The sequence below is a fragment of the Channa argus genome, chromosome 1 (assembly GCF_033026475.1).
Source record: "Channa argus isolate prfri chromosome 1, Channa argus male v1.0, whole genome shotgun sequence".
Classification (NCBI taxonomy): domain Eukaryota; kingdom Metazoa; phylum Chordata; class Actinopteri; order Anabantiformes; family Channidae; genus Channa; species Channa argus.
The window spans coordinates 50,436,783-50,464,274 of record NC_090197.1 but is presented as its reverse complement, the minus strand read 5'-3'; the positions used below and the strand labels follow the sequence as shown (position 1 = coordinate 50,464,274).

At 42.2% G+C, this 27,492-nt stretch overlaps 1 protein-coding gene across 2 annotated transcripts in view; it reads right to left on the bottom strand.

The window, feature by feature from the left end:
* Positions 1–27,492, bottom strand: part of LOC137098180 (adhesion G protein-coupled receptor A3) — a 151,181-nt gene that overhangs the window by 96,011 nt on the left and 27,678 nt on the right. Inside the window, exons 3-12 of one of the 2 annotated variants that reach the window (XM_067474141.1) lie at positions 24,295–24,366; positions 22,039–22,110; positions 21,801–21,872; positions 21,212–21,375; positions 15,676–15,889; positions 6,910–7,074; positions 3,936–4,155; positions 3,367–3,516; positions 1,947–2,108; positions 1,391–1,621 (exon numbers count right to left, since the gene is read on the bottom strand). In XM_067474141.1, coding sequence (XP_067330242.1) covers positions 1,391–1,621; positions 1,947–2,108; positions 3,367–3,516; positions 3,936–4,155; positions 6,910–7,074; positions 15,676–15,889; positions 21,212–21,375; positions 21,801–21,872; positions 22,039–22,110; positions 24,295–24,366 — 1,522 coding nt within the window. The remainder of the gene's footprint in view (positions 1–1,390; positions 1,622–1,946; positions 2,109–3,366; positions 3,517–3,935; positions 4,156–6,909; positions 7,075–15,675; positions 15,890–21,211; positions 21,376–21,800; positions 21,873–22,038; positions 22,111–24,294; positions 24,367–27,492) is intronic. The other variant, XM_067474150.1, reaches the window with a different exon arrangement.

The following is a 27,492-nucleotide window of genomic DNA, read 5'->3' as shown; positions in this document are numbered from 1 at the left end:
TAAATACTGAGTTTGTAATGTAGAAAACATAACAAAGATGCCTGTATTACCAACATGGATCTAGACACAACATGGAAGTGACTGCTTTTAATCAAGAGCTCTGGTTTCCTTTCTTAAATATCAACATTTTGTTGGTTGACTTCCTTAAGATTATGCAACGACTAGAAGCTCTGGAGTGCTCCACATGTCCTCCTTTATTAAAGTTAAAGGGTTTGGCCCAATAGCACGGTGATTTTCAAAACCTTTATGTTGGACTTAATCGTGTGTAAGGAAGCCTGTCAAAACTATGAAGAGCAGCCTTGGTGATGTGTTCTGGGGCCAAAATAAAAGTTGCCCCAAATGTAACTGCATCTGGAAAATTATTAACAGGGATACAGACATAGATATGGATACAGTATATAGCATAGAGGCTACACACAGCCTGGAGCCACAGAACACCTAAATGCTGTAAGTGTTGACAAAACCACAGAGACTTGACACCATCTCATCGGCGAAGAAGATGAGGGAAAATGAAATAAGCGTGCAGACTGTCACGCGCGCACACATAGACACACAGTCTCTAGCTGTAACACACGCTAACATGCAGAGACAGCAGATTAACTCGCATGCACACTGATTAAATCATCGGCAGACTGAACAGCTAGAGGGAGCAAACTGTTGCAGAACTACGCCACTTCACTATCAGTGGAGACAAGTTTTTTTTTTTTTTTGTTTGTTTGTTTGCTTTTTTTCACCATCTGCAGATGCAGAGGTCCCCTCATCTGTTGCCGTGGTATTTGTCATGTGGGACGGCCACAGTTGTAGCCGTGGTGGGGCTGCAGTTGATTTAAAGTGACAGCTATGCAAGGCCATGTTATCCATCACAGTGGAGTAGCTCACATTCGCTGACTCCCAAGTTACCGTCCTATTTGCAGGCCCGGCCCCACTACAAGCCCACCTATCAGCAGCTGATCTATGACGTGCAAACAAACCCAAACAAGGTGTCAGCTCGCTGGGACAAATAGGCAGCGACAGACTTAAGGGCAGGGCGGTGATCTTTCTCACATGCTTCAGCTGTGTGGTGTTGGAGAGTTCATTTTTTTGTGCCCACAAGCGACTCCACAAGATGTGCTACTTTTTTCCTACTTTATTTCTTCCTCACCTACCCTGTTCCTTCCCTGTTCGAATATCTTCTCTCCTTCTTCTCTCATGAGCAGAGTGGCAATACAAGTGGCATACAAAAACATGTGGCCCTTCAAAACAAATCCCCGCCGGGAGTGAGAAACGTTTAAAAAAACAAAAAAACAAATGCTGCTTCTCAAGCTGGATTTAGTAGATTTGGCCAACAGAGACAAACAGGACAAGAGAAAAGCAAATTTTAGAAAAAGTTTCACACCATTTATTAGATTACCTTGCTGAGCTGACTGGCCGGTGAGCTGTTGTTGACAGTGTGGCATTTGAAGTTGAGCGACGATTCGCCCACGGCGTCACGCTCCCTGCTCACGTCCTTGTCAGTGTGGGCATGGCTGTCAGGTACGGGCGAGGCGGCAGATGAGAGGGGCCACTGGAGTGCCGTGCAGGACAGGCCGAGAGAGTTTGATGGCTGGATCAGAAAGGCCTCCAGAGCTATGTTAGCAGACACCTGAGAGAGTCCGAGAATTAGGAGTGGGGGGGGGTGCGGGGACGAGGGAGGAGGGCAGAGGTTTTCATATTAGTCATTTAGCAGATGCTTTATCCCAAGTGACAGCAAAGATGGGAGAAAAATAGGCGGAAGCAAGGCGAAACAAAGAAAGGAAATAATTAATCTTTCTCATGCATTATTCTCACTATCTGCTCAAGCCACATTAACTTCTCATTATTCTAAGCCCCAAGAAAAAAGGTAAAGCTACAAGACATTTACTCAGATAATCAACCTTTGCCCGGACTGAGTGCTACCGTTTCGTGCTCAGCCCAAGATGCCACTGTACCTTGGAAATGGCCCGATTGTCTCCAGTCAGCGCCAGGTCGGCAATCCGCTCCACACACTGGACGATCCGAGTGCACGCCCTGGCCTCGTTATGAGCCATCCACAGGATGTGTTCCTCCACAAGCATCATGTTACTAGCTATGTCTAAAATGTAGCCCCCCAGCTGTAGAAACACAAGCAGATTCGGTTCAAGTACACACACACACACACACTCATCCTGCACATAAATCACATCTGCAACAACAGGCTCTTTTATAATCTGCAGTCAGAAGTGTGAGGGAGGCAACGGTGGCTTCATTCATTATAGAAAGATTTAATTTAGATTAGCAGCTCCAATGAGGAATAATTGCTTCCTTGGGATGGCACTTCTCTATTTGCTTACTGTACTTTCCATTGTTGCTACACTTGACTGTCCTCTATGGGATGAATGAGGGTGGTCTCCACTGCACTGTCTTAGGAATGGTAAAATGTCAAGCATCGAACAGTATCTGCTCCTGAGTGACTTAATTGGACAAGTGAGCGCTAATATTGAGCCTTCTCAACAACGACGGTGACCTTCAGTGTGACGTTAAGCCCTGTGATTGGCCCTGGCCACAGACAGCACAGAAGTTCACTTAAGGTAGAAACGCAGTTTGGCCCTGAAAAAAAGAACAAGAGATGCATCTTCATAACCATAATTGTCATTCAGGTCCAATGCTGCCATGGGCAAGAGGAAGGCGCATGAGGTGAAAAGGTAAGCCGTCTGGAATCGATTGAAACCAGAACCACAGCATGTTGCTGTGTGTTTTTGGGCAGGCTCTGCTGCAAATCCGCTAAAGTGTCCATTACCATTTGCTCAGTGAGGGCTCTTGAGAAGTTGTTGTTACATCGAGACGAGCTAGCCAACAGCTTTCTCGATGAACCACGGTCTTTCTCTAAGCACTGGCATTGAACGAATATCCAAATACTACCATCAGAATAGAAGTGGCAGCTACCTTAGTATTTACATTACTGCAGTGCAAAAGGAAGTCGAAACTTTGAATTTATTCCCTCCATCTCGCTATTATATCGCTATCCAACACACAGATTCATTGACTTTCAGTATAAATATTACTGATGAGCATCTCCTCCTTAAACAACATGCTAGAGGTTTTAACACATTCCAACTTTTTTGAGATGTGTTGCTGCCATCGAATTCAAAATGAGCTAATGTTAAAATGTCTCGGTTTCAACATCTGATATGTTGTTTATGTTCTATTGTGAATAAAATATGGGTTGACGATTGCATTGAGTTTGTATTTTTTTTTTAATTGGGGTTGTATATCAAAAAAAAAAAAAAAAAAAAAAAAAAAAAAAAAAACGACTATGCCTGTAATAAAGTCTTATGTTGCATGTAATGAAATAAATCTGGCTGTGGTGCATTTTACTGTGTTCACTCTTACATCTCTCCGTTTCTCCACCAGCCTGGTCAGTTTCTCCACCAGGTCGGTGACAAAGATGACATCCATGACATCGGTAAAGTGTGCCGCCCTGCTGGTGAAAGCCACTAGCTGCTGGCCTAAGGCCTGTGCATTGGTGGTATTGATGGTAATCTAAAAAGGACACAGCAGTATTCGGAGAAAGTGATCACACAGTCCAGCATCATAATTCATCAAAAAACATAGCATGAAACAGCTCTGACAAAATGAAATAAATATTAAATCAGTGCAACCCTCTTTCATGTCATCCATGTGTTTGGTGAACTGGATTACTTTAATATCCTGGAGTAATCCCATGAGGAATGTAGCAGGAAGTCAGGTTGTTGTTAGTCAGTTTGTATTATGTATTTAAATGAATACATTTATAGATCTGCAAATACCTGCAGGGTACAGATGAATTAGTTTCTGTATTTCAGAAATATGAAGGTTTTAATTCTTTGAGTATGGCTGGCAAATATTGTAAAAGCCAACGTCTTGATCGTCATAGTAAAACTGCAAACACATTTTTCGACCGCTCCTCAACGTAGTGGTACCTGGGTGAGCTCATGCAGCACGCGAGTTAGTTCGCTGGCATACGGGCATTGGGTGTAGTCGTCTTCAGCCCACCGTCCTGCCCGGTCGCAGTGCCGCCATGCATTCTTCTCCCTCTGGCTGGAGAGGTAAGGTGCACTCCCAGGTGGGTGGGGGACGGAGCCAAAGGTGGCAGGAGCGCAGGGCATGATGGCCAGGATGCCGGCTAGAGTCCTTGGCCACCTGCCACACAAGATATCACAAAACTTTTTAGAAATGAAGGGAGTTTAGGGATCTACACTCACTGCAACAGATGGTAATTTCATACCCTCTAGACTTAGGAAATTATTAATTTGCATATTTGATTTGCAGCTAGCTCTAATTGTTTTTGCAGAAGACTGCCAGATTCTAATATTTGATTGTGAAACAATGTGTTGCGACCTTAATGATTTTTGACTTAAACTATTTAAAAAAACTTTACACCTTTTTTTGTTCAATGATGATGGTGGCTACATACAAATCCCATGTGCAGTAATATGTAATAAAACTAAAATCTGTCATTTTTGTTTCATTTGCTTAAACCTTTACTGACAAAAGAAGCAATCATAATTGCAAACATAATTGTAATTAGTATTATTAAGCGTGTGATGCGTGCAACACACTGAAACCGACAAAAACAAATTAAGGAAAAGTTTAGAAAGTCTCTCTCTCAGGTTAAATGGTAAAAGGTCAGGACACATTGATGGGATATTAAAACATTCACAAATGGCCCTCAACACTCTGTGCCAAAGATTTTTGTCAGATACAGTAAATCAAGGTTTCATCGAAACTGCAAATCACAGATTTCAGTTTCAGGTCCCAACTTATCTGGAAATGAGGTTTCTAGTTTAACGGAAAGATTCATAAAGCCTGGCGACACACAACTAAGGCTTAAAAGTCAGGATATCTCTGCATTTGCTGTCTTGATGTTGTCTGAGAGGTCCTGCAGCTTTATGAAGAAGCAATGCTAAATCGATATTGTGCCGCTTTAACATGCATCACACATGGAAGCTGGAAAATGGTATATTTCAATCTACTCCTGTCTGTTCGACCTGAAGGGGAAATTCGGCCTAAAAAAAGTGTAATTACAAGTGTTGTTCGCACGGCCGTGCAAAGTTCAGTGAAGTCTCCTCTGAAGCAAGAAATGAGACTTTCTCAATAATGTCATCAGGAGCCAGGTCTCGGAGCTGCTCTGCTGACCAACCGCTGACAGGGGCCTGGGTGATTTTATGGCGAAATGGAAATTTTTCATTTACTGGGTAATGCCTGTTAGTGTTTCAATAAAATAAAGCTCATTTAAGTGTAGAGAGTCAGCCAAACATTCATAGTCCACTACATTAGCATCCATTTCTGTGTTAATAGGAAAACTCCAGGTTTTGTTTCTTGCTGCTGTTGAAGATTTAAGGGCCGTTTCTGTGTGCAACTTTATGAAAGATTTGTTTTGTGCTGTAATCACAGGAAAAACTTGTCTCACGTGTTGTGGTCTTCTTCTTAGGGCGGCATCAAAGTCCTGATAGAAAAATGCAGCTAAAGTTATTTTTAACGTGGAAACAGTTCTGACTTCATTTAAATGAAAATAAAGCACGGAGCCCAGGAGGCTGATGATCGGTTTTGAGGGTAGAGACCTGCGCTCCACAACCCACATCTCTGCATGCAGGCTGTTGCAGCAGCCACTTAGTAATAAATGGCGTTAATTTTCCCCCCCAACAAAAACAAAAAAAAAAGGGGGGGGGGGGGGGCCTCATTTTCCAGACCATTACTCCAATGTTCTGGCAGAAACAAAGCCTCGGCGCCTGCTGCAGCAGGAGTGGGCTGTAAAGGAGTGTACACGACAATAACACACCCACAGGGATTTGGGGGGGGGGGGGGGATGTGAGAGTGTGCTTACAGATGCAAGGTTTCAACGTGGTCCCCAGAAGTGGAGAAAGGGGAAAGAGGATAGAACATATTGAGTTATTATTAAAATATATAAACTTTCCAGGCTCTACTCTACCTACTCACTTCTGACCTTTGAGGGGTAAGTGAAGCAAGTGCACAGCAGGCCAGGTGTGCCAGACCTTTAAAAGGTGGAAACCGAGAACAGCGCCACCAAGACTCAGCCATAAGTACCTCAACTGCGCAGTTCATAGAGAGATATTGAACGGCACAGTAAATGCTCTGATTGCAGTAGACTCGGTAATTAGGAATATGATCAATGGCTTTGGGTTTGTCCCTTCAGGGGTCAACAAAGCGGAACGTGTTCTGCACGTTGATTTGGCGTGAGCTTTTAAACCGGATGCCCCTCCAATTTTTATCCAGGCTCGGGACTGGCCCCACCCATCCACCATTGGGATTCGAGCCCGCGGCCTTGTGTATGTCAGACTCTGTAATTAGAGATATTTAGCACAAATTAAATCATAGCTAGATTTACCTATTGCCCTATTTTGCGGGAGATCGCCTTTGATCAGCTTGGAAATTAGAGCCTTACTACTAAAGACATGGTTTCAGTGGGAAATACACCTGATACTACAGTACTCCTATATGTACAATGATAAAAGTACAGCTAAAAAAATAATACAAAAGGACAGTAAGAAGGTGGAGGCGGCGGGGGGCTTGGTCTGTGTCCTCCCTGCTCTGCTACTCTCTGCAAAGCTCATCAGGTATTAGTTGTCATAAAATTACAATAAATATTCAAGCTGCAAAATTTACTAATCCAGCAGAAATAACAGAAATTAGCTAGGCATATATGAGAGCCTAGCTTAAAAATATTCAGAAGTAAATATCTCTGCAGCAGCGTGTGGCTTCACAGCACCTCTCCAACGTACACAAAGGTTTGGAACATATTTATACAAAAAAACAAAATAAAAATATCCACAACTGGTTACATACTGTACAGTTATTCAACATGGTGGAGCTGATTATGTTTTGAGGCTATGTGACCACACACTGATGGTCTGCAGTACGTGGCCAGTGACTCACCGGAAGTCCCCCTTGTTGTTGTTGACTCTTTCAGGGGGGCAGTACGTGGCCAACGTCTCCAGAACAACGATCTCCATTTGCTGAGAAGTGTTGCCACGGGAACTGGTCACCAGGCACTCCCAAATGCCGGCGAGGCCCACGTCGATGTTGGACAGGATGACTTCACTGGAGGGAGGAGAGCAGAGGCGTAAAAACACTGAGCGTGTGTGTTGAGGGGAAGTGTGTGCTGGTGAACTACTTCCTATGAACTTCAAATTTCCTCAAAAGGTTCACACAAGGTGCTGGATTTGGTTGATTTGGGGTTTAAAGTTTAAAATGTAGTTTTAGGATTAGTTTGTGTTAGGACTTGACTTTGGGGATCATTTTTGGATTAGGCTAAGGATTAAAGTTGGTCATACAGCAGAGAGGTTGAGGTTGGGGCACCGTCTTAAGGATTTTGTAGTCAGTGGAAGCTCCCCATCACTGCAGAAAGAGGTAAAATGTGTGTGCGTCACAAAATCCAATTCATCAAAAAGACACTTGTACGTATATGATCGCGCAGTGGCTTAAAATGTTGGCTGTGACTTAAGATGATCATTACTCATGCTTATCTTCCCTACTTTGTCACAGTGATTCCTATCTCAATGGAAAACGGCTGATTAAACAAAGGGTGGTGAAACACTGACAAAGAGCCAATGCAGGCCATTTGCCAAATCGACTAATCTTGAGGATTTTACTCTGTATGAGAAAAAAAAAAAAAAACACGAGAAAAGCCAGGGGAGATTGCTAAGCAACGGGCATTATCACCATGGAAATGCTACCTCCTTGGGAAATGCAGACTGTTTAATTTTTAAATGCACTCCAGTTGTTGTCAAATATACATTTTCCCCAGCGTCTACTTAAGGAGCGAATACCTTTTTTTTTTTTGGTGATTTTAATTAAGCCATATGTTCACAATACAAGTCGCAGTGTACCTGCCCAGTACGGCTTTGGAATTTTCAAGTGTGACTTAGGAAACAATGATCCACAAATGTGGGACGGTCGATTTTAAACATGACGAGAGACGGGCGGGATGAGTGGCTGAGCAGTAATCCCAGAAAGTGTTTCTCAGAGGATGTAGGGGAAACATTTATTCACAAATGCTAAATGCCTTCGCTCTGTCTGTTGCGCTCTCCCTCTTTCCCCATCCTGCTTCGATATGCATTCTAGTAATTATGTTAGGCTTGAGCTTGTCCCAGCCTGCAGAAGGCAGACAGGTTGTAAAATGCCTCTGTCCATCACAGGACTGGCAGAAAAATCCAAACACATTTACACTTTCTAACCTGGAAAATGGATGTTTGAGGAGAAGGGAGTGAGAATGCATGACAGTATCCCTCGTGGAACTACTGTAGAAACTTGCTGGTTACTGGTTGCTATATGTGATCAGACTAGAGCCAAAGTTTTTTTTATGGGATGTACCATATTAAAAGTTGCAGTTCCAGTAGCAATAGGGCTAACTGTTAAAAAAAACAGACTATTTTCTTTATCTATCGTGTTTATGTCCACAATGGTTTTAAATGATCAGCAGTTTCATAAAATGCACTGGTGCTGCTAGTGTTCATGGGGTCGACTGAGCTGACCACAGTAAAAATACTGAGTGAGCATTTTTAATACATTTACAGATGTCTGTCAAGGTGTTTAAAACATCAGCAGATTGGAAACGTACATGTTGTGCCAAGTGTGGTACAACCACGGACAGTGTGTGGCTGACCAAATACCCCAACCCAATGAAACTTCTCCCTTCCAGTCCCTCTAAAGTCCGACTGACAGCTGCCCCAGTTGAGCCGCCGTCATCAGAAACCACAAGTGAGGGCAACATGGATGCGATCAAAGTACCTGAGATATGCTGCACCTTGACTGACAGTACAAAAAGATGCATTTAGACAGAAGGCTTCACTACTTGATTCTGACTGAAACAAACAGTGACCTTCACTGTTGATGTTAAGGAAAGCAGGTACAATAGAGCAAACATTGTATCTGTTTAAATTTTTTTGCCAGGTATTTCTGATAATAACATGAGAATAAACGGTCATAGATACTACAAAACCTAATGAAGCCTTGAAATCCAATTCTGGAGACTCACAGCAGGTCACACTGCAATTTACTGTTTCCTACCTGTACAGTATTTACAGTATGTCCTCTCGAGAAAATAATAATTGGATGTGTGCATTTCTAGTCCCGACTGCCACTGGACCCCCGAGTTATGAGAGTTGAAATTAATCATGGATTAGTGAATTGGCTCAAATGTTATCTGCAACTGTTTTGATAAAAAATATATTTTCTAATCATGCAATTAAATAAAACAAAGCAAAAAAAAAAAGTATATTGTTCCACCTTCTCGGGTGCTGCTGAATAGTGTTTTATTTTATTTGAACCTAAAGTTCCAATACGATTTGACATTTTATAGGGAAAATATTCAAACAAACAAACAGATAAACTTAATCAAATGAAAAAATCAAAAATTGAAAATGTGTCTCAACTTTAACTGATAGCTGTAAAAACTCACAAGTAGTTAGTTATATAGTACGTGTTGCCATGGTGAATAAATAATCTTTCAGAAATATATACAGATCCCTGACAAGACTGCATTCTTGTCAGCTCAGTAGACAGATTTACGTTCACAAAACCCTGTGATTAGTCCGCTTTGCTTTCAGAAAACATACTCCAGCTTTTCTTCAATTGATAGTGATAGTGACGATAAGTATCAAACTAGCTTTAGTGATCTGGACCCACGTGGAAGATAACTTGTTTGTACGGTGGGGTTTCCAACCAAAGCACGTAGAGCTCTGCTGTGAACTCATCTCTATCACTGTTTGTTTTGTGAGGGAAGGCAAACTGAAATCAGGGGAAAGCTGTTAACGTTCCCAGTACCAGACGTACCTATGACTTTACGCCAATGACTTTCTGTGGGCCAGTTATGAAAACCATTAAACGGTTCCACTAAAGCTTCTCTTTTCTAAAAGGCCCTAAATCAGATAGGAAACTTCAATGTGATTAGGGCATTTTAAGTTGTAGAACAAGTGTGTGTGACTGTGTGGGATTGTTTCTGTGACTGTCTACGAATATAATACAGGGGTTTTCGCATATGCCTTCCTGGATTTTTATCAATTTGATTAAAGAGCTCGGATGGGAGCTTTCTGGCACTTTGTCATTGAGATAGATTTCTACAAGTTTCTGACATGCTGTAAAAATGCTTGCATGCTTCCCCAAATTTTACCAGTCACTCTCATCATGTCTGGCAGGATGAAGAGCTCTGTTCTAAAAGCTTCCTCACATGCTTATTCTGTCCCACAGAAAAAGGCATCTCTCTCGCTCTCTCGCTCTCTCTCTCTCTTACTCCACCTCCCCCTTTAAAACAACATCCTCCTCCCTCTTCCACAGGACACGTTAGGTTTAAATTGTGGATGGGCTTTCAATTGAAACCCTCTGGGCGCAACATAACTATTAGCCTGCCTCTACAGTTATATAACAAACCAAAATGGGGACATACGCTGTCTGCAAACACAATCGAAATAGATTATACAGATAACACTTTGGAAAAGTAAAGTAGGAAGAACAAATCTGTTAGTCACGCTCATCAGACTCCATTTGCACAAGACTAGTTTTAGAAGAATAGTATTAAAGAATCACTCAAACCCGTTTAATATAACATTTTGCACACAACAATGAAATTGGCAGGAAACAGCTGTTTTCCAGGTTACAAATACCGTGTATAAAGCCAAGAGTCGGTAATTTGCTTATTGATTAAACAATGCAGAACTGGAGACATCTGAACATTCAAGAGCTCCCTCTCTAAAGTCAACAGGATTGAAATAAAGAGAAAATAATTTGCCCAAGAGTACTGACAGAAATCTAATTATAGAAATTACAGAAATTATAGAGCTTTCACACACAGAGTTTAGTCTTGTTTCCTTTTGTTCATAACTCATGTCGTGTTTGCTTAAAGACGCCACATGATGCCCACATTAGGGTTCAGATTTTATTTGGGGGCTCCATTGAAATAAGGCTGTATGATTTTTTGATGATCTGATGAGTGATTAAGTGCATTTACGTTTTGTTTTTCTTCTTTCTATATTCAAGTAAACTGAGTTATTGTTAGTGTGACTTTTGAAGAACTGGTTTCATTGTCTGTAGATATATCGGATATGTGACATTCAAATGTCAAACATTGGCATCTAGCCCTGTTTATTCATGTGTTTACTACAAAGGCCAAATCTCCACCATCAAACAGCTCCCATCAAGGTCACCACTGATACCCTGATATGATCTATCCAGATTTGTATTTATATTGTTTTTGTTGTTTAATTTTAAAAAAGCACACAGTTTTATTTATTTATATATATGTTTTTACACAGTTTTATTGCAGTGATTAGTTTTATTCATCTTTTAAATAACTGATCTAACAACAGTGATAAATTGTCCACTTTATTCTGCGATAGTTAAGATACTGCCACAAAAGCTGCTGCTGATGATGAAGCTGATGATGATGATGATGATGATGATGATGATGATGATGATTTGTTTGTACACCGTATGTGACTCCATGAATGCAAGTGTGCGGGACAGAACTGCTACCCTTGTCCTGTCTATCCATGAATAGCTTGTGGATGGAACAGTTACATCATTTCTGAACATGAGCCAACTGAATGCTGGGAAATACACTGAGAAAAAAAAAGAAGAGAAAAAAAAATACTTATTCAACCGATCCCAACACACATGCACACCCAGTCGCCCACCTCTGTGACTCCCTCGGTGTCCCCCACCACCTGCTTTAAAAAAAAAAGCAAAACTTCCCAACTGGATTGTTCTGCAGCCTGAGCACAAATGTCCCCAGCGAGCTGCTGCGCCCAGACAAAACAAGGCGAGCAGAGGGAAGCACTGAGCAGCCTGTCCAGGTTTCAGGGGGAAAAAAAAACACCATCTTACTTAACGTGAAAACATTGCGCCAGTATGTGAGATGCTACAGGCAGGTGTGCACACTGACCTATATCCACAGTGACACTGCATCGATTACGAAAATATCTGCCTGCGAGCTGATATTTAACAATTAGTTTGCATTATGTTGCAGTCTTACGAGACTGTGAATGTCCCCGCTATCCAACAAATGTACCAAAGCTGGCACGTTTTCATGCAGGCTTGCTGATCACAGTTTGTGAATTTGCATTTTGTCAGCTTTGATTCTAAACATGTGCTTTATAACATAAGCCTGTTTCTGTCGTGTTCTTGAATATATGCAAAGAGGAGTGAAACGTTCTGCATGCAAACATACATACAGACATATGGGAGCACAGAGGCATAATTCGATCTGATAATAATAAACATACTATTTCCTTTGTAGCAGCACTCAACCCACTCTATTCATTATTCGACAAAGCATATTATGTTGATTAATAATTCAGCCTTCACTTTCTGCTTGTTTGACTTTATTCAGTCTAACTAAGAGCTTTTTTGCCTTAATGGTGAGGGACCGGCGTAAACGTGTGGACCCTACTCAAAAGCTTGAAAACTGTCAAAAGGATGCAAAACATTGTATTTAGATTGAATTCTAACAAATTAAGTGGTGAGCAAGACCAAAGAGTTCTGTATAAAAAAAAAAGAGAGAGAGCACTTTACCGTGATCCTCAGCAGAGTTAAGAGGCACATTTCCCTTTGCATTCAGTAATATTTCCAAACCAGGTTCTTCATTTTGCGCAAGATTAGCCTGATTAAAAATGGAGAGGATTAAGAAAGATACATCTAAAGTGTCTGCTGTAGCAAGCCACAGGGCTGTAAAATGTTTGATTAATGAAACATGAATCACAGGCTGGTCCCACGGCTGCTGCTAGCATAGCTGATACCGTGAGTTTGGCCCGACACCATTACTCAGCAGGAGTCTGGCCCACATTGCAGAACCACCAGGCCTCATGGGGCCTCGTTTTTTCCGCTGCTGCTCACTGTGAGCAATGTAAACGGATCAGCTTATTGGCCCACCTGTGCCAGCAAATAAGAGGCTATAATGAAATGGCACAGTGTGAAGGTGGGAGGAAAGCAAAAAGACGACCAAGTGCAAACATACAAAGAAATACAAAAAGAAAAAGCCCAAAACTCATTTTATAACATGCCTGTATCAGCCAGCTGGTGTGATGCTTTGAATGTGGACACTGGCCATTTGCCTGATACAGCCTAAAGCAGGGTAAGCAGAATTTAGCTCAGCAAACAGCCGCAAACCATTTTGGGTTCACCTTCAAAGAGGTCACTTCACTGAGGCTTTGGAGTCCACACTCACATTGCTCCAATGCTGTGCAACAAATCCAGAAAGGGGCTTTAAGCCTCCCACAAATCCTGTGTATTCAGTCTTTCCCCTCTGATGGGGCATGCAGACCGAGGCCGACTGCTCAGAGGGCATTTATCCAAGGTGAACGACATCCACGCAGCCCATAATGATTAATACACTGGTCAAGACCAGCGTGTCAAAGATTAAAACATTAGCCCATCTTTGTTTTGGTTTTTGAGTAAGTCACAGGACCTGCAATTTCCCTCGCATGTCTCTCTCAACACTGCAATTTGGATACAGCACAGGGTGAAGGGTGAAGTTCAGCCCAGGCACTGCACATTGTTTTTGTTGGACTGAGCCCTATTACACACTCATTAACTATGGAAAAGATGTCTGCTCCTACCAGGTTGTCTACAGGAGGGAGACATTTTAGGTGCCAAAAGCAACAGGACCAGAATGGGTTCCACTCGGGGGGGGGGGGGGGGGGGAGAAAATTGCATTAATTGTGTATAGAAAAAGGAGAGCGAATGGGTAATTGCAAGTGGGTGGCCCTAATCAGGAAAGCAACGGCAAGAAATTCATCATGTTTTATTGAGACGTTGAGCTGGAAAAGTGGAGTCAAAGTTCGGGAGCACTTGCTTTTGAGTAGGGGGAGAGATGGAAGGAGCACAGTTTGTGCTGACAGGACTGGAGCAGACAGCACACAGCCACAGGGTCAGTTGCATAAGGATTTCTCCTACAATGACACCTAACAATGGACAATAGGCAGCCTCCTCTCCTCCTCCCTGAAAGGCCTCTAAGTATTAAGCCATGGACATCAGACCTAAATCCCATTACTGCGTGATGTTAGTTTTTTTTTTCCCCCTCTACTAAGAATCAGGAGTAAAAGCTGTATTCAGGTTCTACAGTATATATACATTTAGGTGGAAGTGCAAGTTTGCATCCCTTATTGTGAAATGGCAAATTTTTTTTAATCAACATACTATTTAATACACTTTTAGCTAAGAATGTTCAGTAATTTAAGTTAATTCAAGTTTTGTACGCACGTACGCTCCTCAGCCATCTTTGTTGAACATTGAACAACTAACTAAAATTTGACTGTATGAATTTTTTAATGAAAGGGCCATTTCAGACGAGGCACACATGCGTTATTGTTCTTAAACTTACAATTACACGTGAATGTACAGTATCCTCGTACTGTAAAAAACCATCACATTCCTATGCAAGCATCTCCAAGCTGTGCTCACCGGTACGCATAGTATTCCAGCCTTCATAGCTACTGAGTGAGTGAGTGAGTTAGTGACGAAGGTATCGTATTGACCCCTTTTGATGAAGACGTCAACAAAAATAAACATCTGAGACACAATGACACCGAGACATCACTAAAAGACCTCTCTGTACCCAGTAATCCAATTATTCAAGGCAGCACATTCACCATAGGGATCACTGAGAATGTCAAACACTGAGCTGGTACATAATGAAAAGAAAAAAATATATATATATATATCGACTATTTGTGCTGTTTGCCATCAGGGAAATGGCATAACTTCCCAGAAATGAAGCGGAAAAGTAGTTGGTTTTCTTGTTGCCAAATAAACCAACAAGAGGCGTAGTGGCCCTGTTGACACAGGGAAACATATTTCTTTCAGCACTCCATCAATATTTATGGCAGAGAGGCCGAGTTAGAACAGGCAGCAGTTAAACTAATCAACAGCAATGTGCTCCTGCATCTGAGCTCTGTTGCCACAGCATTACATCAAATCCATTTACTATAACACACACACACACAAACTTGGTGCAGACCACCCAAAAAAAAAAAAAAGACAGCAAGAGGATGTAGGCTTGCGGCAACGTCTTCTATTTAAAAAAATAAATAAAATAATAATAATGTGTGAAAGCCAGTGTAGTCGGTCTACTTTATCGCCGCAATTATGATTCAGCATCTGTTCCTCTTAGCGTGTGATGAGCCAGCACTCCGCCGGCGCTGAGGGAGCGGCTGGACAGACAGACTCTGGAGACGACCTGCGGATTGCTCTGAGGTGCTGGCGTGCTGCCAAGCCAATTCTGTCCTGTCCTTTCAGATCCTTATCAAGGGCGCCATAACAAAAAGGTAAATCACGGCGCCTATGGGTGACTGAGGGACGGGGGGAGGGGGGAGGGGGGAACCTATGTGTGTCTAGATCTGTGTCTGTGACCTGTGTGAACATGTCGTTGCTGAATGAATAGAGGGTTGTTGTTTACAACTGCACATGTGTCTGTTTCAACATGTAGCCTAATGAGGCCTGTATGTGCAGCACTTTGTCTTCTGGAGTGTTTTTGCTTCACACGTCCGACTTACACACATCCATCAGTGTGCGTCTGTGTGTCAGTGCAACAGGCCAGTCAGCGGCTAATCACCTCTCAGCTCACATTCCACTCATCCATCCTCCCTTACTTCATCACCGTGCCTCCTTTTCCTCCTTCCCGTGTGTGTGTGTGTGTGTGTGTGTGTATACCTGGTCTGCAGGCAGCAGTCGTGAAGCAGGGTTTCCTCCACATAAATGCCCCGATCCTCCTGTGTGGTCACAATGTGGCCGTTGTGATGCCACCGAAGCTCCATTGACGGGTCCAGGTAGGTGGCTGTGCACTGCAGGGGGAGCCGGTCTCCCTGAAAAACCAGTTGCCTCTGAGAGGGGATGAGCTGGAAGAGGGGCATCTCCAGGGGTCCGTCTGGACGTTGAGGAGAGAATAAAACAGGATGGTCAGCTTCTGTCTTTCTGTTTTAGCTGACTCAAATAGGGAGCTCATTCTTCCATCCTTAAGAGCAAAAGAAAGAGGCAGGATGGGGGTTTAAGGAGGTTGGGGTTACGTATAATTTTCCTATCTCGCAAGTGGTGTAAAGATCTGCAAATGCTGCATTACATGGTGCAACTTTAATCAAATCCGACTCATAACACGCCCGCACCCACCTCGACAAATATTCTTACTGTATGTAGCTACACACATAATTGTCAGCCTCAGAATACTGTCAACACGCGTGCACACACACACTCACTCTATCAAGGTCACACTCCTCCACCCAACATGTTGTTGCTTTTGCAGAGCGCAATGAACAGCAGTTGATAAAGAGGAACAGCCTTGAGCACTCCGCTGGACTCCCCTTGACTCCTTACATGTTCACAATGGAAGCCTGGTCCAACAGTGCTCGGATTAACCACTTGCTGTAGCTGCCTCCAGACTTTTTTTTTTGACAGAAAATAAGGCGAAGATAAGAATAAACACTACAAGTTTGATGCCAGACTGTGCGGAGAAAGTAGGATTTTTGCACGTGTGATTGATCTAAAAAGTGCTGTATCTATAAGATGATGCAAATCAGGATAAACCCATGGAGATGTATCAGTGCTGCCTGGTTTGGCACTGCAACACCTTTTGGACGGTGTTCATTCATTCAAGGCCAGACACTTTCCTTGGACAAGCTCCACATGTTGCTAGCGACAGACAGGCAATCCAATACGTGGGTCAGAAAGTCTTTCACTGCTTAATGTGTTGGGTTTGAAAACAAAAACTAGTGAAAGGTGCACGTGGGTTGATGTGGCTGGATCTCTACAGCCCACAACTTAATATGTCCTCTGAGAAAGAAAGAGCCGCTAGCACGGCCGTTTATGGTAAAACAAGAACTATCAGGCACAGCTACGATATTAACACATGCAGGGCTTTGACCTCAATTTACTACATAAGCAGTTTATAATCAAAGGTGCGTAAACACAAGTGCCATGCTTTTGAGAGTTACATTAAATAATCTGTCAGTACCATTGGATCTTCCATGACGACATCTGTCTGTAATTACTTGAGCTGACCCTGTTCGAGTATGATTGCCCCCAGCAACAGTAGCTAAGGCTTCGTTATCTCCGGCAAGTGACACACAGCAGAAACAGTGTGGAGCCAATGACTATTGACTTGGCTGATGCTGATAGTGTGGAAACAACGCTTTGAGCCAAGGATCAGAGCGTGGCCGCTTGCCTTCACCAGTCGCACACTGTTAGAGTAAAATGCGTGCGTGTGTGTGTGTGTGTGTGTGTGTGTGTGTGTGTGTGTGTGTGTGTGTGTGTGTGTGTGTGTGTGTGTGTGTGTGTGTGTGTGTGTGTGTGTGTGTGTGTGTGTGTGTGGAGGAGATGGAGAAGAACAGAAATGGAGACTGGGACAAATGCATGACAATATTAATTCCTGTCTGTGGAACCAACATTGATGCACCCTGACTACCAGGGTTTTGTTAGGATACAGGTCAGATGTCTTCCTAAATGCAGAGTTTGACAATAGTTCCAAACTTTAACAGTATCAGGTCAAGCGAGAAATTCAATCAAATCTGGTTTCATAAAACCAGAGCCCATTTTGTGTGTGTGTATATATGTAATTTTTTTAAAAGACTTATCCATTCAAACTCATTTTATACCACAGAAAGCATAAAGGAAAACTTTATCAACTAACCCCATACAGACATTAAAACCAATAACAAATTGCCACCGCTCACATTTAATTTCCCTCAGTCTGTAACCCCGACTACCTGACAACAGCAGAGGTTAAACAGCCAGAGCTGGTCCTGACCTGCCTGGGCAACAGGCTCTTGAGCCTCGTGAACCATTTGCCATTGCCATACACCGAACACCCCAGTACTCCCCACTACAAACCACGAGAACGAGAACCCGGAGCCGCGACACACTGGACTCAATCTCCAGTTTCCTGTGGGAAAGTCGTGTGTTTTGCCACCCACCACCACCCCACCACCCCCCCACCACCCCCCCACCACCCCACCACCCCACCACCCCACCACCCCACCACCCCAGTCTTCTCCAGACAAACATCTGAGGATGGACACTAACCGTTTTTGGCTGCCTGTAATAATGTTCTAATACGTCATTAGTCACTCTCCGTTCCCTACATTTCCTTTTATACATTTTCAAATATAACTTAATATTTATACATTGGCTTTGCTGAGAACTTGATGGTTATTAAATACTGATATTTTCATGTCCATACTGTTTGTTTGTGTCTGTAGGGACCTATGCAGTTTGTGTAGTGTGCATAAAGCAGACAATCCAGAAATTCATATTGTTATTGCAACAAATAATTCGACCAACTCCCCATGAATTCTGCATGACCTTGCAATTTAAAACACTAAATTAAAAGTGTATTAAAAGTTTCTTGTTAAAAGTCCAAAATCATTTTTACAGACTACATATACAGTTAGATAACAATTCTGCAAAAGCTTCAGGATATAACTGAATGTTCTGCTAGATATTTTCCTTATTTCTACATGTCCTTGTTTATTCACACAATCAATTTTTCAGTTTGGACCTTGATCCATGCTGAAAAAAAATTCCCTTGTAGCAGTTTCTATATTCACGTCACCATTCTGTTCTCAATGCAGCTGATTTTAAAAAGGGGCCATGTGACTGAACTTCAAAGGCCAAAATGACAGACTACATCATATTATTAAAATATTAAATCATTTTTCTTGCTTTGCACGTGAAATTTAATTTAATGATACGATGCCCATAAAGGGTAATTGCATTGTAGTGTCATCATGCAATAAATACTTAATGAATACGACTGCGGTTGTCTCACAGTGTATAACACACCATGTTTGCTCCTTTATGCATGTTCTGTGCTCTCAGCAGCGTTAAACACTCATGACAAAGGTCATGGCTAGATGAGTCAAACAGACGCTTGCCCTGACCTCAACACAGGATGCACCTGACCCCTCGCAGGAAGCTGCACACGCTCCTCCGTCCCCGCCTCATTTGCAGGCAGTACCTGAACGGCATCAGTGGAGGCACAAGGACTCATTGCTGGAATCTACCGTGCAGACATCTGCTACCCGTCATGCGGGAGCCACTGGAGAAAGAAACAGATGCGTCTTCTGTGACGCATCTTCATAAACATAATGGGGGAATATTTCAGTGGAGAAGAGTATTAATATTTCCAATAGTATGTGAATGTGGAAGAGACATTTTCATTTCCAGCCCATCATTTTTCTTGATAACAAGAAGCAAGCATCAGGTGCTGAGCAATATTCCATCCACACATCCTTAACAAGGCCCTGGCTTGCGAAAAAGCCTGTACGACAAAGTCAAGCCACGTTACTCAAAAAGCCAAAATAACAAAACACACTGGGTCCAGCTGAAACTTGTGTTTTGCCAAGTAAATGAATAAGGTAATCGCAAGATGGAGTTGTGCTGTGGAGAGGTGGATGGATCCAAACATGGCTAGAACAGGGAGCCCAGAACCTTGTCATTGTAGTGCCGTAATGGATGGTTTATGGCCTGAGAAGAGCGCTTCCTCGTTCAGCCACCGGATTCCACTCGTGGCTCTTTGTACATGGACTGCACAGAATTACCCTGTAATTGGTTTGGATTGTTCGGTGTGAATGAAAAGCACATATAATTAGGATCACATGGAATACGTGTTTAGAGTGTCTGTGGCGCTGACGTGGTGCCGTTCGTGTATTCAAACACACGAGCTGTACTTTTTTGCCGACTCACACGCTGGTCCCTTCACTTCACACACATATGCACAAATGTTAACACCATTGGTTTTCTTGTTCTAGAGCAATATGCTCTGCAGGAGCCAGATGTTAGGAGAGGAGGAGCTTGATTGTATCTAGCAGATTGGGTCATTTTGTTCTGCTTAAAAACTCTGTTAGATGTTGTTGCAGCAGTGAATGCATCAGTCCAAAAGTCTCAGCTTTGGAATAAACGTGCGTATTAAATGAGCATTTGTCTTTCTTCTAAATCTCCATGTCCACAAAGTAAGGTATGTACCAAAACAATGTAAAATATTCTCGTAACCTTTCTCCTATTGCTTGGAAGTTCCTTTTTTTTTTTTTTTTGGCCCTCTCTCTTCTTTGTCTGCTGTTCAGTCTCAATCTCAGCGGCCACTAAAACTCTGAGTACCTACCAGCTCAAGAGTTCAAAATCCTTTGATACAAAGTTGAGGGGGGCAATAAAAAGCAAAGCTCCTTTATATAAATTAATTTACAAAACCACAGATTGCTCTTACTGATCTGAGGATATGAACTAGCGACCGCTGTGACACGAGCCAGAGGAATGGGGCTACCGATGCCCCTCACACAGGTGGTCCACACTGTGCCAGGCCAAGGATCTCACAAAGACTTATGAGACCATTTTGCCTGGGGCTCTCTCTGTGGCAATTTTACACTAAATCATTGTCCTATATTAAACTTGTCACACAGGTCACAGCAGGAGGAGAGATAACAGCGGAGAAAACCCTATTATCACAATAGATCGACTTAATCGTGTTCTCGTTGCGCTAACCACTTGAAAACGCAGTGTTACTGAAATTAAACTGTTTCGCGCTAATGAGAAGTCTCAGGAGATATTCTTAAAGTGTAAAGATATCCCCTTATCTTAGTCATTTCTTTTTTTGTCAGCATTCAGCAAAATGTCCTTTTTAAAAAGGAGCCATGTGGTCTGGTATTAAAGGCCTTGGCCTGAAATATTAGCTGCTCCGCTTTGAAAATGTCTTAAACGAGGAAAAGTATGATGGTGACATGTAGAAACACCCTACAGATGCCAATCAACATCATTCATTTATGTGTTAAATAAGTGCACAGCCAACAGAACCACACAGTCTTGGTTGTCTCACAAAGGTCTCACCCTCCACAGGAGAAGCTTTTCAGACACACTCTGCAACACAGTGAATTTCCCAAACTAACAGACCTGCTATACAGTAGCTTCCAAGTTACACATGGGGAGCCAGGTGGAATCAATTAATTAGCTGATTACCAAAAGGGCTAATTATGTGGAGCCTTATTCCGGGATGGGGTGTAGGATATCAGTTTGGATGCTGCAATTTTAGATTAATGCCGGAAAAATGAAATAGCTCACCTTTTATCAAATGTCCTTTTCACTAAAAATATGCTCATCTTATCTTATCTTAATGTGGATAAGCCTCCCGTGACCCAGACTGGGTCTGATGCGGTCTTGGGAGCTCACTCGTCTACGTTAAGCTCCGATCCGGTTGGTAAGCTCTTACCACATCTGAGCTGCTGTTCACGTAGGCTCCGAAACTCCAGGCCATGGAGGTGGGTGGGGAAGATGCACAGCGTGCCGTTGCCAATCCTTACCGAGTTGTTTCGAGCCCAAAGGAGCAGCCACTTTAGCTGACAGTCACAGAACAAAGTGTCAGTGTGGAAGTGCCTGATGGGAAGACGGGAACCCAGTTACACATTGTGCGCTTTTGAATTTAAGCAATCACCCACTGATTCTATGCATTCATTCAACAGACGCTTGCCACAGCAGACATTTTCATAACAGGCTATAATAGAAAAACACCGGTGTAATTGGTAAAAATGAATGATGGTTTCATTCCATTTATGTGTGCCAGTTCCAGGGCACAGGTATTGTGCATGCTGACTCACTGGCAAGGCTTATTGGCCCACCTACATGGAACAGAGCCACCTTTAAAATAATCAGAAACACCTGTGCTTTTCCAGCCACAAACAGAGAATATCTGCAGTGAAAACAGCCTGGTCCAACTTGCTTGTTATTTTTTTTAATTTTTTGAGCAAAACTTAAGTAGCTGAATGTATTTCGTCTACGTGATGTGTGTGTGTTTTCCTTACAGCACTGTGAGAGACACGAGGTGTGTAAAAAGTCCGATGGTCAGAGTGGAGAAGATGTTCCCAGCTAAATTTCTGTTTGTCACAAAAGGAAAAAAAAACAAAGACATTCATAAAGAAACAGAATTATCCTTCCAAGTTCTAAAATCCACTTAGTATATTCCGTTATACATTACCAAAGAATTATAAAACACCAGAAGGTTCATGTTCAGTTCGTGTTTTCAATTTAGGGATTACTTACAATTTTGAGAGTTTGCCCAGATCGTGAAACATTTGAGGGGAGAGACAGCCAATTCTGTTGTTGGACAGGTCCCTGTAAGGACAAAAGCATAAAGAGAGAAGAACTCCCTTCAGTTCAAACAATAACCATCATTTTTACTGATATTGTACAACGAGAGACAGATCTCTGAAGGAATTAATTGTAAAAATGTGCCTGTGCTGGTTATTCATGCATGCCTGCCTTTTTAGAGCCACAGGAAACAGCTGTGAAAACTGTATTAGTGATCCAGTGCCATGTTCGTTCATCTTCAACCTCCTGAAATATTTGCCCTGACCTTTGGTGACCTCGTACTCCTCACATACAGATTGCTGGCACACACACACACACACACCTCCACCTCCACAATCACGTGCAAATGTAGCGGGCCTGCGTCCGTACGCGAGTGGCTGAGCACTGTCACGTCCGTGCACTCATACTCTGTAATTAAAGAGCTGCTTTACTGGAGCAGCTGTGGGAAAATAAGCACAGCGCTCGAGTAATCACCAGTTGGGGAGTACTTAAATTAGCACTCTGCTGCTCCCCGAGCCTGGCGCACACGCGCCCAGAATCAGCACGGCTAACTCACTGCTTCCACGCCTGCCAGCCCAGAGCCCACTAACTATCAGGCTGCAATCATGTCAGTCACACTGAAGCCTATATGTAGAAAGTTGGAGAGTTCACCAAAAAGAAAGGCAAAACCTCTTTGAGCCAGTTGAGACTCAACCCCTATATCCCTTTTAATTAACCAATAAGGTCCATCATATTACAGATGAAAGGTATAATACATAAGTGGTTTGCTCGGACAAGGTTTCTGCAACCTGCAAAGCCAAAGGTTTTCATTAGCCTTGTCAGCGTTTCTAGCGATACGTAGGCTGTTGTTGAAGATGGGACAACACGTACTGTACTGTTGCTGTTATGTTCTGAATGAGTTCACTAAAAGTAAGGAAATATGGTTTGAACGTTACACCTACAGCTCCGTCCTATAATCTGAATCTTTATTACAGCTGTATTATCACCAAAATCTTCCTTCACATTGGTTAGTGTACAGAAAATTTTCACCAATTTTGTAGCTGATCAGGCCTACAGGACCTTGGCCTAGGGACCCCGAGGTCAGCGCCCAAGTTGCGTATTTCTCGGTATGTTCAGGTAGGTTATGGGGCATTAATGACAAAACGCGCGGCAGTGCTTTTGTCAGGTTTCTTGTGTTTCTTGTGTTTTCAAATTGGCGAAGAATATAAACTGACCACAAAGATGCAAGCACAAATGCAAAATGCGAAACAACAACCTGAAAACTTCCAAAAGAGGTGCCAAATGACCCAAAGCAGACCCAAAATCTCCAAAACAGGACATCAAATATCTAGAAACATACGCAACTTCCAAAAGCAATGTGAAATGACCATAAATATAGCAAAGGAGCAATTTCCTCATAATGTTTTTCCTGTGTATATAATGTGCTGTCCCAGCTGCTGGAGCTTGTGACTCCTTCAGAGGAGTCATGGGTTTCTTGATGGCCTCCATCACTCGTCTCCTTCTTGTATTTTGGGGGAAGGCCTGCTCTAGGCAGATTTACACAAGTGCCGTTTTCCTTTCATTATTGATGAATTTACTGGAGATATTTCATGGGAATCTTCTTACCAATGCACTTCTGCTTTCCACTGACTTTTTTTTTTCTTTCTGGAGATTTTCAACAGGATACTGATTTCACCAGTAACTGCACCTTCCAGATGCAGGTGTATTTATACTTATACATTTAACTGTGAAACGAACTAGATGAGTCACTTTAAAAAGGGTTTTCTGGAATCACTTATTCAATTAAGATTAAGATCATTTCCACTTTATAATTAAGGAGTCTTTTTTTTATTTTTTGTCAAAAAAAGCCAAAAATAAATTGAACACGATTCAATGTTGTAAATCAAAAGGTCAAAACTCCTAAGGGGGTGATTCATTTCTATACACACTGTAGGTTTGTCAAGTCAGCTACTGTCTGTACAGGTGAGTTAAGGTGAAATGTAATGTGCATTTAGCAAATGTGTAATAGTCAGACTGTAAAACTTTTCTTCGATATCTTTGTCTGGAAAAAGAAAGTTCAGAAATGTTCGACACTTTTGCCTCAGTTAAACATTTCAGTCGTCTTTTCACTTTGTATCTGCTGAAGACATTTCTACCCTATTGTCCCTAAAGCCAGGAAACTTGTCCCCGTATCTCCTGCTTTACACTGTACGGCTTCATCATACTCACAGTCTCCTGAGGGCCAGCAGACCTCGGAAGGCCCCGGGCTCCACTGTACTTATCAAATTATTCTTCAGGTCCCTGGAGGAGAGAGACAGAGAAAAAGATTATCTAGCTGTCTATCTAGGTTTTCTGTACAAACATGAAGTGGTACATAGGAAATTGTAACTAGTAACTCTATTCACCACATGCTTTATAGAGGAAACAGGATTCATTCAAAATGTGCATGAGGGTGTTTGCATTGCTCACAAAGTCCAGTGCACGTCCCAGGACAATGCTCTGCTAGGGACTAAAAGGACAGACTCTGTTTTTCAAGCTGGGAAATGAGAAAATGTAGATCTTGCATGCACGGCTTTAATATCCCACCAATGTAATATTAATACGAGAACACCTGCCAATGTAAGTATTTGTGCTATTTTTAAATACATTTTCAATTCAAATGTTGCTTTTGATCATGTGTTATTTAATAGGGGGTTGTTGGGGCCTTGTATAAGTGCGTTAACGTGCACCTGTTAGCTGGACAGCACACGCCATTCCCTGCATGCTTGAGACCCAGACCACATCCAGCCAAGAGCCAAAAGCACACATTGTGGTTTCAGCCGAGCGCTCTTCGTCCAACCCTACCCGCCCACCCCAAAAACCTCTGAAACTCCTAAAAATGGATCTCAGAAAAATCTCCTCTCTGGTTTTCCCTCCAGGCCAAACAAAACTTCCTGAAATTGTGTCCCTGGTTTCCTTTAACTCTGCACTGTATGCTCAGTGTGATGAGAATGTGAAGGAGGCTAGAGCTTTTTTTTTTTCTTTTTTTTCTTCCCCCCTTCAAACGTGAGCAAAAATGTAGCTCAAACTCAAGTCAGCCCGAAATGCTTTTAAATTAAGAGACACAAAGGCCGCAACCGGGCCAGCCAAAAGCAACAAAACACAACAAGCCGTACTACAAAAGCCTCAACTGTTGTCCCAAAGTGAAAATAAAAGTAATGTAAGAACTCTCTTTATTTGACGTTGGGGATGGTTTAGAAATAAAAAGCTCCTGAGCCACATACTACCATACTACATTCAACTCAAAGGTTTGTAGGTGCCAAACCCTAATGCAGAATTTTCTCTACAAGCTGAAAGCCCCGCATTTCTACATAAGTGCCACTGCTATCAATTTCCTTAAAGTAAAGCATTAGTTACACATACAGAAGCTGAGCCATCATTAGCCACAGAAAAATGACTCCCATCTAGGGTTAATGATCTGTGTCTTGTGTTAAATTGTTTGGTCCACGGTTAAATACACACTTTGTCCGCACCATTAGGACTCCCCAACACACTCCTCCAACCCCGTTGTGTCCAGACTTACAGAAAATATGCATAAATTCCTAAGTGATTTGCATTTGATTTCCCCTGTATTAGATTTTATTATATTTTTATGTCTAAAGGGTGGCGTGTCATTTTCTGACCTGGTATTTCGGCTCCTTTTCATTTTTTCTGCCGATTTCTTACAATCTAATTTACTAATGAGACTTTTCCTCATTCCCTAAGCAAGGTGGCACAGGCCACATATTATTATATGTATAAAACGGCAAGCAGATGCAACTCTAAACCTTTTTCTGTCAAACACCTACAATGAAATATTCTAAAAAGAACAAAATGTTAATTGTAGTTTTGTAATGCAATTTGTAATATATAGGGGATGGAGTTCACATATGCCATTTCCCTAACATTCACTTTGAGAATAATCATGAATATGGTCTGAGTCATTTTAATGTTGTCCCATAATCCACGGCTAGTGAGTGTTTGTTTTACGGTCTTCCTGTATGAGGTCATTTTTAGAGCCATCACGGGCAACGCAACAAACTTTTTATATTTATCAGCTCCGAGCCAACGACTGTCTGCCAATAAAATGTTATAAATCATGGTTGCAAACTACTAAGGATCCAGATGGGTGGGGTCTGCTACATAACACAAGGGAATGAGTGCCAAAAAGTTTCAACAATCGGAGGAAACTATCTGAAAGTGAATTTCGCATCCTTTGACTGTGTGGCCTAATCTGTTATGTCCTCTGTCAGTGTGCTCCACACATCTGGTGCTATAAACAGGATAAGACAAAGACAAAGTGTTGTATGACAGTTATTTGTCACGCAAACTATTGTATTGATTCATTTAGTTGCTAAACATGCAGACGGGATACAGGTTAGGAGCTGTGGGTTCTCGGACCTGAACTACAAAGTCCAAAAACTACTTTAGATTCACTTGAGGGCTAAGAAGCCATATCTTTCATGTTATTACAATCTCGGTTGTCGTCAGCGCATTGACCTTTTGGGTGTTTGGCGTGGACAGTTTTGGTCTGTCTATTCTAAAAGGCAGGAAGACCACTACAATGTCCAAGACAAGGGCCGCGTAACCATCAGAACTGGTACAGACACTTGAAACTGTATATTTTTTGACATGTTTTTGGATCCATTTGCTTGCAGAAAAGTGTTAGCTGGCATAAAGGTTTGCATTGTGAAATACACGTAGTCTACAATTCCACAACATAATTTCCATCAGTGCAAAAGTTCAGCAATATCCCACATACCGGTCGGTCTGAGTTCTCCTTTATAACAGAAATAATACATGCTCCTCACTGTGTTATTTAGTTGGACCTTGATGCACTGAGGTTATTAAAACTTCCAGTGTTTCATGATAAAGGCTTTTCATGGATGTGAAGAGATTGTGCCTCCCAAGGCCTTTAAAAGAAAACAGACCAGAAAAAAAAAAAAAAAAAAACATTGAATTTGCAACAGAGCAACAACATACTGTTTTTATACAACAGTAAATATGAACTTCAGTTTATTCGGTTTGCTTATAGAATAAGTCTTCAGGTGTGGTAAACAGAAGCCCCGTCCACTCAAAGAGTCATTTTGAGACCTGGTACATCTGGAGCATCGCAAATTAGCTGAATCTTTAAACAATATCCATTTTCTACTTCCCTGGTCCTGCATGTTTGAGGGGGCTGGAGCCCCTCACGACTGACTCTACCATTTGTGGTTAATGTTTGAAAAGCTACTGAAGTGCTTCCCAATTAATTTAAACTGCCTTACCCTGTAAGTCTTAGACTGCTCGATTTCTCCTGAGCCACGTGGAGGATACCAGCCTGTTCACTATGTGACACTAATAGGCAGATTCCTCTCCGCACCTAGATGATTACCACATCACACAGTCACACTGATGTGGAGATGTGAA